This window comes from Stenella coeruleoalba (assembly GCF_951394435.1).
Source record: "Stenella coeruleoalba genome assembly, chromosome: 11".
NCBI lineage: Eukaryota > Metazoa > Chordata > Mammalia > Artiodactyla > Delphinidae > Stenella > Stenella coeruleoalba.
The window spans coordinates 95,584,629-95,598,791 of NC_137157.1; the positions used below are offsets into that span (position 1 = coordinate 95,584,629).

The following is a 14,163-nucleotide window of genomic DNA, read 5'->3' on the forward strand; positions in this document are numbered from 1 at the left end:
TCCTGGGGAGTCGTGAGGGTGTTTTTGTTTGGTTGGTTTTGTTTGGGATGTTTTTTAAAGAGCGTCATATAGATATTTATATATATAAATTATTAATGTGGGGGAAGGGCAAGGGGCATACATCGCAGTGGGGGGCGCGCACACGGGGGCTGGGGAGGGGCAGGGGCAGCACACGATGCTACGCAAAACAGCCACATCTAACAGATGAAATAATCACACCAAGGGGTGGGGGAGAGGCGGTGGCCACGGGGGTGGGGCGTGGGGGAGGGAGAAAGGCGGGGGCCAAGGGAGAGGGACCTGGTCCAAGATGCTGTGCGCTTTCCGCCCTCACCCCCGCCCCCTCCCCACCTCCGCACACCACAGGAGCCTTGGCCTTCCATCTGTCCCTTCCTCCTTCCTTCTGCCCAGAGGCCCAGGCCCTGGGACTGAGCGGCACCCCCCTCCGCTCTGAGTGGCAGGCGGGGAGGGAGGCCTCCTGGGTCCAGATGCAGGGGCCACGGGTGCTCTCTTGATCGCAGGTTCTACAGCGGCTTGTCGCTTTCCTTCTTCAGGTGACTGGGGGAAGAGGGGGGCAGAGCAGGGACTGAGAGACTGAGGTCCATCCTGACCTGGCCTCTCTCACAGAGGATGGTGGGGAAGGGGTTCCCCTCCCACGGGAGCCACAGCCCATCCCAGGCGGGCTGAGCTGCGTCCCCTCGGGCTGGCCTAGGGCGCCCTGCGGTACCTGTAGTAGTCCTCCTGGGCAGGGAGCGGCACACTGTGCAGCGGGTGATGGGCGTGCAGCCACTGCTGCTGCTCCAGCGCCAAGCGCTGCAGCTCCGCGGACTGCGCGTGCATGGCCTGCAGCTGGTGAGCTGCTGACATCGGGGCAGAGAGGGAGGCTGGCAGGTCCCGGTAAGGAGCAGCTGTGGGCAGGAAGGGCAGGGGCCACGTGACTGATGGCGTACTGAGGTAGCCAGCCGCTTTACATACAGAGGAGCTGCCACTAATCAACTTAGGTGACAGCCAGCCCAGCAAGTTGCCAGGGGTGGTTAGGATTCAGGCCTCTTAGCCTGGCCCTAAACCCTGTGCCTCTCTTGGGCAGGGCCTCAGCCCTCCTACTCCCGTTCCCAGCTCCTCTGGGCACCTCCTCATCTCTCCCCAAGCCCAACCAGGCCAATCCCACCACCTAACTTCCTCCTTTCTGCCCTTCCCTCGTGAGACCTTCCCCAACCCCGAGACCTCCATCCTTACCAAAGAGCTGGTGACGAAGAACTTCGTTCTCGTGCAGAGGGTGAGGAAGAAGGGGGTTGGGGAGGGTCCCAGCTGGGTAGGGGATCCGGGTAAGGTGAGACCCTGAGGCCAGGGGGTCAATGAGAGGGTGCACCGAGGCAGAGGCTGGAGGGTAGAGAAGAGGAAGGTGTCACCAGAGGGAGGTTTGGGGAAAGCCATGCATTTGGGTGAAGGCATCCATGCCTGGGACGAGAGGTGGGCAATCACACACTGGGAGATCCAGTGGATCAAGGAGGCACAGTGGAGGAACTAGGGGCCTGGGAGATGGACAGGGCAAGACCCTACTGCAGTAGGGATGTACAGATGGCAGAGGACAGGAGATTACAGTTGGCAGAGGGACCTGAGGAATAGGGAGGGAGGAGTGGACTGTTGAGAGGAGACGGAAGAGGATTGGAAGTTTAGGAAATGAGACGGGGAGGAGCTTCAAAGAGAGAAAGCACAAGGAGCCTGCAATGAACGTGACTGCGAGGCTACACGGGGCAGTGTTCTGACAGTAAGAAATGCGGTGAAAAGACAGTGAGTAAAGCTCGTTGTCAATTGTGATCCCACAACCAGAGCCACAAGGCTCTCTTTCCAGAAGGTCACAGATCCAGAGGCAGAGAGGAACATGAAACACCTCCGCCAGGGAGGGGAGAAGATGGCAAGAAACAAGAGTTGAATCCAGAGGAAGAAGAAAATAGTTACGTGAAGGCTCAGAGGCAGGGGCTGTGAGGGGAGGAAGACCGTGCTCCTTCAAAGGTTCCCACCTTGGGCCTCTGTCGTGGGTGGGCACCAGACCTGAAGAGGGCTGGGGTGTGGGGAAGGGTCTCCGTGGCAAGGCTGGGGCAGGAGGAGACGGGCTGCGAAGGCAAAGGCCAGGGCAGCAATCTCAGGAGAGAGGCTCAGGCCAGACGTGGGGAGGGAAGTCCTGGCCCGAGGGACAGAAGCACCGATCACTTGCCAGGGCGGCAAGGTGGCCTCAAAGGGCCTGGGCAAGGAAGCAGGAGTCTCACCTGCATGGATGGCATCCTGCTGGTGGAGGTGCAGGTGAGAGTGGATGTGGGAGTGCTGGTGGTGATGGGGGGTCACGTTGAGCATCTGCAGCCGGGCCAGCGGGTCGTTGCCCAGGGCAGCCACCCTTTCTGCATGCTGCCTCTCAGCTGCCAGACGCTCCGCGTAGGACATGTCAGGCCGCAGGGCTGGCCCAGCTGCCAGCGCTAGACGTTCTCTCTCCAGGGGCCCCAGGCTCGGATGAAAGGGGAAAGGGTGCAAGCCAGGCGGGCCAGGCTGCAGAGCCAGGCCCCCGTGTCGGGGGAAGGGATCCAGGCCTGGCCCAGGGACCCCGTGCAGGGGTTCCAGCTCACTAGGCTTCACCTCGAAGCCAGGCTTGAGGCGGTCACGCAGGTCTCGTTCACGGGCTTCCCGCTCCCTCTCCCGGGCTGCTGGGTCACTGCTGTACAGGGCCGGGACATTGTAACCCAGGAGCCCCGGGTCCACTGCCCCCAGGGGCACGTAGAATGGATGGTTGCGATTTCCAGGAGACATGACGTGGGGCCGGGCGTATTCACTGAGGGTGCGCAGGGCTGGAGTGTCGGGACCCAGGTAGGGGGGCACTGTAGCCACAGCACTGCCCGGCTCAAATGGAGGGCGATGAGGCACTGGGCCGAGCGGTGGGCACTCCACTGGAGCACGGCCCTCCTGAGCCAACTTCTGTGGGATACACGGAGAAGCGGGGTCAAAAAGGCAGGTTGGAAAGAGGTGGCTGGCCCTGGTCCTCAGCTGCTCATGTCTCAGCATTGAACACCTAAAGCCTCAACTCATTGGAACTCAGCCCGCCAGGGACTTCCCTGCCCCTTCTCTTCCTATGTAGGTTAGTGGCTCTTCCTGGGATCCACAGGTACTCTGACCTGAGCTTGCCTCCCTCCAGCCCAGAGATGCAATTCCTCCCGCTGGAATCCTTTGGTCTCCATTTCCTGGGCTGCAGTGGCTCCTCCCCTCCGACAGGTGGCGCATGACCCCCCCCCCCACCATCCCCACCCCTCGAGCCTCCCCGAGTCGCGTAGAGGGCGGGCCAGAGGCGGGAGGCGGCGCGCGGTGAACTCACCACGCTGCGTTCCAGCTCGCGCTCCTTTTCGCGCTCGCGCTCCTTCTCGCGTTCCCGCTCGCGTTCGCGCTCCTTTTCTTCGCGCGCGCGCTGCTCGGCCTCGCGCCGCACCTTCTCCACCAGGTCGGCTCGCTTCTTGGCCAGCTTGGAGCCCTCCAGCGGCACGAAGTACAGATCGCTGCGCGCGCACGAGTTAAAGCCGCGGTCCAGGTGTTTGTTGAACCTGCCGGGCGGGAGGCAGCGCGCGCTCAGCCTCTGCGAGCGGCCCCGCACCAGCGGCCGAGACCAGGGCCTGGAGTACTTTGAAAAGCACCACACGAACGAATGCAAGGCCCGTCCCGCGCCCGCCACCCCACCCCCACCCCCACCCCGCCTCTCACCTGGCCGACTGGCTGGCGTGGCTGGGCACGTCTACCACCTTGGGAGGGGGCGAGGGGCTGCGGGCCGGGGGCGCCGGGCTCTCGGGGGTCTCATATTCCTCAGCCGGCTCCTGTTTGATCTGCGTGGCGCTCAGGGGCGGCCCTGAGGCGGGGGCCGCAGGCGGTGGTGGCAGGGATGACAGGCCCGAGGGCCCTGCAGGCGGCAGCGGCCCGGTCCCCACCGTGGGCGAGCCCGGCTTGAAGGTCCCTGGGCCTGCGGGTGGCGAGGCGCCTCGGTAGCCCGGTGGGGTCCCCGTTCGGAAGGAGGGCGGGGACCCCGGCTTGTATCCGGGCGGGGTGGCTGTCTTGTAGGCCCCTGGGGACGGGGCTCGCTTGCCATACGGTGGGGGCCCAGGTGGGGAGGCTGTCTTGTAGCCTGCTGGCGAGGAAGCCACCGTGGCAATGACCGTGGAAAGCGTAGACGAGGAGGTGGTGACCGGAGGCACCGGTGGGAAGGGGTAGGGCGCCCCTTGGGGGCCCTGGGAAGGAGAGGGGTGTGAACACGGGTAGGACCCTTGAGAGGAGGAAGAGGCATTGGAAGAGGAAGAGGCTGGGGGGCCGCTGGGACCTGCTTGGCTGTAGGCCACCTGGCTGTGAGGTGGAGGCAGGTGTGCGGGCCCTGGTGGGTAGGGCCTCAGAGACCCCAGTGAGGGAGACATGGCATAGGGGTGTGCGTGGTGGGAGCTACCGCTCTCCAGGGAGTGAGGATATGCCCCGGGTGGAGGGGGCCCAGAGCCCCCATGGTGCTGCTGCTGCTGCTGCTGCTGCTGTTGCTGGTGGTGGTGGTGATGTGTCGGGACTGGCGGGTGGGCAGCGGATTGGCCTCCAGCCGAAGGAGGGAGGGGGCCTGGGTGGGCATTGCTGTTGGCCAAGAGGCGGCCATAGGGAGGAGGGGGGGGGGGACCCTGGCTCCACACAGCTTGGGATGGGAGAGAAGGCTGAGTATACTTGGGTGGCTGATTGGAGACAGAGAGGCTGGTGGGGGGAGGGAAGGAGTGGGGATAACTGGGCAGTGCCTGGGAAGCTGGGTACTGGGAGGCCGAGGCCGAGGCAGAAGAACTGGAAGAGGAGGCTGCTGCAGAGCTGCTGCTAGAGGACGAATAAGGATACCTCATTGGCGGGGCGGGAGCAGAAGAGGTGGACGCAGCGGGCAAAGGGTGGGGTGACGGAGCAAGAGTGGGGCCCTTCTCTGGGCCGGGAGGAAGTCCACCCATACCCTGCCCCATGGCATGGGGGGAGGGCAGATGCCCAGCTAGCGGCTGGGCCCCCAGGCCAGGAGGAGAGGCGGAGGCATTGTTAAGGGGTCTCAGGGCAGGCGGGGGAGGCAGGTTTGGTGTCACATGGGGGAAGGTGGCTGGCGGTGGAGCAGACGGTAGGTTTCCACCACCAGCTGGAGTGTTGGGTGGCTTTGTTGGGGGAGCACCACCAGCCCCAGAGCCTGATATTGAAATGGGGGTGGGGGGCTGGGGGTGCTGCTTACCCCCACTAGGGGCCCCCACTGAAGCGGCAGCCCCTCCTCCCTTGGGGCCCACTGGGGGTCCAGACAGAACTCCTCCACCAGCGCCCCCAGGATAGAGCTGTGGATGAGGGGGAGGGGCCCCTGGAGGAGCCTGGAACATTCGAGATGTGGGAGGCTCCATGGGAGCATGATAGCCAGTGGGTGTCCCAGAAGGATGGGATTCAAAGCCAGGCTCTGGCTGTCGGGGGGTGCTCTCTGGAGGGGGAGGGGAGGGAGGAAAGAGTGGAGGTGGATGGTAGGGGCGGGCTGGGCCCTGGGACAGGCCAGAAGACGAGTCGGAGTCATTCTCCACGCTTCCAGGGCTGTAGATGCTGGGGGACGTGCTTCGGTTATCCTGGTCGATATCCCTAGGGTCGCTGCTGCCATCATCATTGAGGCTCCGCCCATCCAAGCTATCCAGATCCGAGGGAGACTGTGGCCGAGGGAGCTCCTGCGGTAGAAGAGGGACAGCCATTTCTCCCTTGCCTTTTCCTTCCTTGCTTCTGGACTGGGGGCCTCCCTCGCACAAAATAACCTCCCGCTCACAGCACACCACTGTGCCACGATGCACTGAGTACTCCTGCTGGAGCCCACCTCCCTGCCATCCGGGGGTTCCCCCACTCTCCCCGCGGTCTCTGCTGCTCCCCAGCAGCCGCCTGAGTTCCCTCCTCGAGTGTCCATCTCTAGCACCTTCTCCCAGTCCACAGCTGAACCCAAATCCCTGTCTTCCACCCACCAGCCCATCTGCCATCCTCTCGTCTCATCCACCCCTTTAACTACACATCCCAGAAACCACTGGTTCTTAAAAAGACCACTTCTGCATGCTCCTTATGATTTATTTGTTCCTTCCACTGAGACTCCTCAGCCTGGATCTCCTCCCCAGCCCCTGCATGAAAGCCAGCACCTAGAAAAGGAGAGGCTAGAATCCCCACACTCTTCCCGTCCCCTTCCGGCCCTGCCTGATCATCTGACAGTCTGGCCAAGGCTCTGAAGATCTGACTGACACACAGACAGGCTACTTTAATAAGCGCTAGGATAAGACTCTTCTCGCACGTTCCAGGCAAAACTAAAATAAGAACTGTGAGCAAAAGGAAGTTTGGGTGAAAGAATGGTCAGAACATGGGTCAGGATGGCTGCAAGGGTCTCCCACCTCAGTTTTGGTCTTTTTTGGCGCGTTGGTCTCCTCACTTTCACTCTCCGAGATCTCCTCACTCCGGCCCTGCTTGCTCACCTTTGGGGTGGAGGCTTCCTCTACTCGGGCCTTCTGTTAGAGAGAAAGAAAATGCCTGTCCTATACCTCGCGAGCTCCACCAGGACCCTCAGCCAGACAGGAAGTTCCCCCCAACACACATACACACCATCAGCCCTGGTGCCTGGGCAGCCTGTTGCAGGACATGGGGACAGAATACCTTGGCCGTCTGCCTAGACTTCTCGGCTTTGCCATCGCTGCTGGATGTGCTGACCCCTCCAGGGGAGGCCCGGCCCCTCGATCTCAGTTCTTCCCGGGGCCCAGGGGCCTCTTTCTTCCGTCCACTCCTCATTGACATCTGAGGGAGAAGGAGGCAAGCAGGTCATGTCGTTTTCTACCTTGTGCCTCACTTCATCATGTGCCTTATTTCTACTCTCCCCCGCCAGCGGGTGTCCCAGAAGGATGGGGTTCAAAGCCAGGCTCATCTGCTGGGGGGTGGAGGTGCTGCCTGGCGGTGGAAGAGAGGAAAGAGTGGAGCTGGGTGGCAGGGGCGGGCTGGGCCCTGGGACAGGCCGGAAGCTTCCCTGCCCTTGATCTTTCGTGTTTCTCATTTTAGCTCCTACTCACTGAGTCTTTATTCTGTCGTGTCTTCATTCTTCAGGCTGTGGAGACCCCATTCTCCTCCGCCTGGGCAGCTGAATATAGAAACTTATCTGCTTCACCCTAAGCTCCCCACAGCTGTGGCCTGGGAAGCAGGATCTCCAAGTTTCCAGTACAGGCACCTGGAACTCACACGGTCTGTTTTCAGTGAAGCCTGTTGGAAAAAGACCATCAGAGTCTCCAAACTGGGGAACACTAGTCTGAAGGGGACACTACCGTGCCTGTCAAGGGGCTGAGTAAGCAGCCCAGCCATGAGACACTGCTGGCGTGCCCATGGGTCGTCCCAGCCGCCTGTGAGGGCAACTCTGCCGGCAACAGCATCCCTTTCATCTCGTGGGAAGGCAGAAAACGCCGAGGTGCCTGTGCACCCCAGTTCAGGAGATCACACCGTGTCACCCTTCATGATCCCTAGGAAATAGATGCACACACACGAATTCCACAGAGCCTTTAAAAGGAGCATAAGGAAACGTAGCTGAAGTATTAGCTGATTTACGGAGTAGCGTCTTTCCGTCAAGCCCTTACGTGTACAATTTCATCTAATATTTACAACCAACCCTGAAAAGGAGGTGTTCTTATTATCCCCATTATACAGGTGAAGAAACCGAGGCTCAAAGATTGTGACTGTGACTTGCCCAACTTCGTGTGATAAATACACAGTGAGGAACCAGTGACAGCACCAGAACCAAGCCCCATCTCCCTGACTTCAAAGCCCATGCTCGCTCTTCAGTACTTAGCTGTACTCTCATCAGAAGTTGGTGGGAGAATTCTCAGAAGGCCTAGATCAGTCCCAGAGATATGAAAAGAATCTTTTTTTCACATCAGAGTAGGTGGGAGAACAATGTCCCATTCTACAGTGCAAAGGCACACAGCCCGACCAAGGCCAAGACCAAACCTAGGTATCCCCAAAGTGCAGAACTTCAATTCTGAGAGTCTCGTAAGACCCCTGCTCTAGTGCTTGCGTTCCCTACAGCTAGAGGAAAAGTCCAGGCTCTCACTCTACCAACCAAATCAGTGAATAACAGTGGGTAAACGAGACAAATGTACACATTTGTAAGCCTGTCTTCCCACCTGGCTTAGACAGGGACTCATCCCTCCTCACGGCCTAGCTACATAGCCAGTAATTTTCATTTGCACGTGTTTGTACTTCTTGCGAAGTGTCACATCTCTCCATATTACTAACCGTAAGATCTTTTGAGAACAAAAATGATATCTTCTTACAGTTTTCTTCCTTTCTCTATTCCCCACAGATGTCATGTATATATGGATGTTCTGGTCTGTTCTTGCTACTGACCTGTAAACCCACTAACTTCAGTAGGTCTTCTCGAATGAAGTGCTGCTGGCCTCAGTGCAAATGGAGTAGGCTTAGCCACCTATTCTGAGTTAGTTAGGAGGCCTGGCTAGGGAAATAGCCTTTCTACATTCTGTAGCACTATTTTTCCCAAGGAATACAGAGTAAATACCTCTCACTCACCTCCACTGAACCCTACTGAGGCATGCAGTGAGGGGTGAGCCTAACCTTTCCAGGAAACTTAATAACAATTTACTTACTTAGAGTTCCGAAATAGCTGGGACGGAGCCCCCTGTCTTCTGAACTTACAGCTGGTGCTCTGCCCAGTACACCAGCCATTTCTCTTCCATTACAACTATTACTACACTTTGGAGTTGTTGTGTGAATTGGTTTTCAAATACTGTCAACGCCCCCCCCCCCCACCCACAAAGAACAAAACCCAACATAACAAAAGGGGAAAACAATCCTAACAAAAGCACGAGAGATGACTGTGACTGGGGTGTCTTTGCCAGCCCCTTAAAGGAGGGCGCTCATCTCTCCTTCCTATCACAGAACCTGTTCATGGTTGGTGAGAGTCAGGGGATCCAATAGGTCAGAGAAAGGCAGGGATGTACCTGAAGAACCGAGCAAGCCTCGCGTGGCCCTCCCCAACCTCAACTTCTTTAATCAGTTAAAATCTGATAAAATTAGCAATGAGTAGCTCTGAAGGAGAAAAGCAGTCATAAAAGGGTAGGTGACCCTGGGGAGAAGGAGTGGCAGGAGAGAGAAGGAGGTAGGGCTGGGTTATATATACATTCCTGAACCTGGGGCCCGTTTTAGCACCAACAAGCTGAGCTACCCTCCTTCCTGTCCTAGTAGCCGGTCACTGTAACTCCGATCCATCTACAAGCACCTACTATGTGTCTGCAAGACACTAAGCACATTCAACTTCGGCACCTTACCGCAAAAGCAAAAGGATAAAGGCCGGATTGCGGAGGTGAAAACGTGAAAAATAGGGAAAGAGTCTCTAAGTAAGAACAAGAAAAGAAATTAAGGGAGAAATCTGAGGAGGCTGTCTGAAGGAATACACTCGAGGCACAAGGCTTTCTAGGATGGGCTTGCAGGGTGAATTCCAGGATCTTTGGCCCAGCCTCCACCATCATTCCAGACCTGCCAGACTCACAAACCAGTCCTAGATAACAGTGCAGCCCAGACCAGCAGATAACAAGGCACTGGCCTAAGCCTGAGAATCTACAGTTGTCAGAGGGGCCTCAGATATCATCTTATCTATAATCCCTTCATCTGATAATGAAGCTGAGGCTCAAAGAAATAAGAAGTGACTTGACCAAGGTCACAGTTAGTTAGAGGTACAGCCAGGACTAGACCCAGGTCTCCCGACTCCTGTTCTGGAGTATTTCCACTACACCAGGCTGTTCCACGGCCCTCTCCCCCGGGCCACCCTCACCTGGGATGGGCATGGAGAGCCCAGCCATTCCTACAAGGTCAGAGAAACAGAAGGTCCAAGGTTAGCTGAGGGAAGGGGTCGCTGTGGGGGATAGTCTGGGAAAGACGAAAAGGGATACTTGGGAAGGAAGACTCAAGTTTAAGAAAATGGAAGAATACCTGTGCAAAGAAGCAAAAAGACTATACAAAAAGTCCCTAATAATGAACTGCCAAAGGATGGTATAACTTGGAACAGGAGCACTTCTATCCCCCCACCATGCCTAAAGGGAGGGTCTTAGAGAAACAACTATGACCTGCAAGTAATATGTCTACCTTTTTCCCAAAGACAGCTGGATGGAAGGGGGTGGACCCCTTGGGGAACCTCCTCTCCATGAGCAGCTCCAGAAACATCCTCCAGAACCCAGCCAAGAGTTCCAAGGGCATAGCCAAAGGCCCCATCAAGATTCTGAACCCCCGTCTATTAGACATCCCGCTGGATCATTGCCATGGCAACAAAATGGCAGAACCTGCCCCTCTACAGTCCATCCCGGGGGTCCAGCTGCCAGCAACTCCCCCTGCAGTTGCCAAAGCAGCTCCTGTCCTCCTATAGCACCCTCAGGGAAGGGAGCTTAAGAGTACCTACCCCAGTAGAAATAAGTCCACGCACAAAGGGAAATCTCTGAGCACAAAACAGTAATGAAGGTCCACCCCCTCTTAAGGAAACCGCAGCTAGAGGGGCAGTGGGTCTCTGCGGATTTGAGGATGGGGGTCACAACTTGTCTGGAGTGCCTATAAGACTGCCCAATTCTCTCTTGTGTTTCCACCCTCCCAGAAACCCTTGCTCCCTAACTCTCCCTTCAGGGTTCCAGTCTTCCTCATCAGTTGCAGGAGGACCCACACTACTGGGCCCCAGTGTGCCCCTCTCCAAGAAGTACCTGTGTCTGAGATTGGAAAAACAAGGTCAGAGGTGACCCGGGGTAGGGGAAAGAAAACTGAGTCACAAAGGCATCACTTTCCCACTTCCACCCGGGAACACGCCGGGTTCTTCTTCTCAAAGGTGGCCCTCTCAGAGCCCCCGTTTCCCCAGGTTCCATTCTCCTCCCTCATCAGCTACAATCCCTCTCTTCCCACCTACCACACCCCTTCCCCATTTCCCAACTCCCTTCTACACCTAGCACCCCGAACCCCGGGCTCTGAAACCCGGGTTCTGGGCCTTTGGGGCTTTTCCTGGAGTCCTCATGCCCCACCTCGCTGCCATCTCTCCATTCCTTTTTGCCTTCGCCCCGAAGCCCCCTCACGGGCATCCCATTTTTCCTCCGCCGACCCTCCACCTCGGGGTTCCTCTTTGGGTCCCAGGGTCCTGGCTACCCTCCTGCCCCATCAGCCCTCCTCCTGAGATCCTCCCACCTCCCCCCACCTTCCCGATCCTCCGGGTGCCCCGGCCCCCATCCCTCCTCGGGGGCTGGCCCCACCCCCTGAGCCCCCAACCTCAGGCCAGGCAGTGCCCGCAGTGGGGGACCGGATCGGGAAAATAACAAATGGAGGCGGCGGCGGCGGGAGGGGGAACTACGAGGGGTGGGGGTGGGGAGCCGCGGGCCAGAACCCGGGCGGGCCCGAGGCCCGGGCCGCGGCAGATCTTACCTGGTTGTAGCTCGGGACGGCTGGCTGGCTCCGAGCGGGATTCGGGGCTCCGGCGCCTCCGGGGGGCGGCGGCGGCCGCTCCCCCGCCCCCCTCTCCTCTTCCCGGCTTCAGTCGCCGCCGCGACGGCGGCGGCGGCGGCCCCGACCCCCCCGGAGGGCGGCCCCCATCCCCCCTTCTACCCCACCTGGCCCCGATCGCCCGCCCGCCTCCGGAGCAAATCCCGATCCCCGCTCTCGCTCGGCCCCTCCCCAGGCCTGCCGCCTCCCCAGGCCACCCGGAACGCCCGGGCCGCGCAGCCCGCCCCCGCCGCGCCGCCGCCCGCCCCCGCGGCCCGGCTGGCGCTCCGCTCGGCTCCGACCCGCCGCCCGCCGCCCGCGCCCGCCCCGCGCAGCCTGCAGTCGCGCGATCCCCGGCCCCCTAGGCGGCCTCCGCCCGCGGCCCCCGCCCCTTCCCGGGCGGTCGTCTCCCTCGCCCCCTCCTGGCCCCTCCCAGAGGCCGGCGGTCCCCCCGAAACGGGTCCCGGCCCCAGACCCCGGCCCGACGCGGGGCTGCGGGCGGGCGGGCTGGGCTGCGCGTCCGGCGACTCGCACAGGAAAGCGGACGGCGAAGGGAGGGCGCTTGGGAGAGGGGGATGGGAGAAGGGAGGAAGAGGGAGAAGGAGGGAGCGCGGAGGAACGGAGGAGAGAGGGGCCGGGAGGGAGCCGCTAGGGAGGGAGGGAGCGCGAGGCGAGCGGCGAGGCGAGGGGGGGAGGGGGATCCGGAGAAGGGGAGGCGCCGGGCGAGTTGTCAGAGACAGAGGCCGAGGGGGCCTGGGCGCGGGGAGGGGTTCGCTCAGGCGGAATGCGGGGAGCCCGCGGGCCTGGCGCGGGAGAGGGCTAGGTAGGAGGGGCCGTGGGTTGTGTGGGCAGTTATGAGGGGGGCTGGAGAAGTTTGGGGGCCAAGGGGTGTGCGGTAGAGGTGAGGGGGAGGCCTGTGGGTTTGTGGCAGAGATGGGGTAATGGAGTTAGGTTGGAGAGATGGAGTTTCTTGGGGGCCACGGGGGCAGTGAGGTGTGTGACAAGGGGAGGGGAAAGAAGCTTGGGGTGACAGCGTCTTTGGCAAACGTGTAGCAGAAGAGCTTTGGGAGGGCATTTGTGAGAGAGAATGGGATGGAAGTTTGGGGTCATAAGGAGGGGAAGAAATTGAAAAGATGGAGACATACACAGGAGGATGGGGTTTCTGGACGAGAGTGAAGAGTTTGGGGGTGATTGGTGTTGGGAAAAGAACTGCAAATATAAGAATTGGGAGTAATGACAAGTCTAGAGATGTCATGTGGAGAGAGAAGGGAAAGCAAGAGGAACCTTAAGAAAGGATGGAGACGGTAGGACCAGATGCAGATTCTAGGGGACTGGGTTCTGGGTGGGAGAGGAAAGTGGGAGATGGGGCGGGGGTGGGGGGGATGGCTGGATTTCAGGGGGAGCGGGGGAGTGGTTTCCAAAAGAGCTGAGGAGGGTTTCGTTTGGCAAGACAAGGTAGATAGAATGGGGTGCGGGTGGAAGGGAGTGGTAATGAAGATGAGAAAGAAATGTAAGATAGACAAGGCCTTTGGTGGCCATGCGGAGGAGGAGGGAAATTCAGTGATAGGGAGGACAAGCCAGGGGAGATGGAAAGGGAAAGCAGTAGAAGGAAATGGTAGGAAAGGGGGCGCATGAGCGTTCATTTATGGGAGTGGGACACCATCCTCAGGCCCTCTGGCTGGTAGCAGCTCCATTTTCCTTCTCAAATCTGTACAGAGTCATCACTCACAGTACTTTGAGCTACAGGGAAGGGGTCGGGTGGGGATTAGGCTCCACGTGGAGACAACCCCTGGTGCCCAGGTTCCCCCATCGAGATCATTCTAATGTGGAGACAGCTCCACCGCAGACCCCTCTCCAGGCAGCCTCTGCCCCTGACAGTCCCCAGCCACTCCCAGTCTTCAGCCAGGAGGCCAGCACCCCCAGTCCCCACCCCCCAGAGTCTCCTGGGCTCTCTCCCTGCCCCACACCGAGCAGCAACATCTCTCAGGACAAAGGACACCAAGACGCTGGGTGATTTTTGGCAGCTGAGATCGGGAAGGCCAGAGAATGGGAGGGAGGCAGGCTGGGAAACGGGAAGAGCTGGAGCCGGAGTCTGGACTGGGAGCCCTCAGTAGCGCTCCAGGTCGGGGCTGGGGGTGGTGTTTGTGTGTGAGCCCGCCAGCTAGAGGCCCAGGGTGGGCCCTGAGGGTAGGATCCCACCAGCCTTCTGAGAGGGAAGGAGCTTGGCTCTGCAGCAACTGGTAGATTTTGCCTCCTATTTCCCTGGGCCGGGCTCAGCCTAGTTCTAGGAGTACCAGAAGCTCTGAATGGATCCTGTGGCACTGGGGAACCCGAGCAGGAAGGCTTCCCTGGCCTAGGAATGAATCACCACTCTTCAGACTCTTGAACTGGTTGGCACTCACTTTATTACCCCAGTCCCACCTTCCTTATCCCTCAGGGCTTTCCAGACAGCTCCACCCCACCCACCCACCCCCGCTGCCCACTCCCTTCATCTGTGTCCTAGGAGAACCCCAGCTCCTTCTCCCCACCCCCCAACTTTGTTCCAAGGCTCCTCCTCTCCCCATGGTTCCCCCTCCATTGCATTTCCTCCCTGTCTGCACTGTTCAGTTCAGTCCCCCACTGGGCCCTGGCCCA

General features: G+C 59.5%; 1 protein-coding gene across 1 annotated transcript; it reads right to left on the reverse strand.

The window, feature by feature from the left end:
- Positions 1 to 8: 8 nt before the first annotated feature.
- Positions 9 to 11,612, reverse strand: ATN1 (atrophin 1). The gene is made up of 10 exons (XM_079936444.1): positions 11,473 to 11,612; positions 7,089 to 7,275; positions 6,682 to 6,819; positions 6,423 to 6,536; positions 3,736 to 5,723; positions 3,356 to 3,578; positions 2,265 to 2,961; positions 1,234 to 1,377; positions 725 to 905; positions 9 to 555 (listed from the first exon to the last, which is right to left on the reverse strand). The coding sequence occupies exons 2-10, from the start codon at positions 7,113 to 7,115 to the stop codon at positions 522 to 524; spliced, it is 3,546 nt and encodes a 1,181-aa protein (XP_079792570.1). The 5' UTR covers positions 7,116 to 7,275; positions 11,473 to 11,612; the 3' UTR covers positions 9 to 521.
- Between the last annotated feature and the right edge of the window lie 2,551 nt (positions 11,613 to 14,163).

Excerpts from the sequence above, each read along its gene's own strand:
- ATN1 (XM_079936444.1), bottom strand. The coding sequence starts at position 7,115 with ATGAAGACACGACAGAATAAAGACTCA. Across the intron at positions 6,537-6,681 it reads AGTCTAGGCAGACGGCCAAG|AAGGCCCGAGTAGAGGAAGC; the intron begins GTATTCTGTCCC and ends TCTCTCTAACAG. Across the intron at positions 2,962-3,355 it reads GCGAGCTGGAACGCAGCGTG|AAGTTGGCTCAGGAGGGCCG; the intron begins GTGAGTTCACCG and ends TGTATCCCACAG.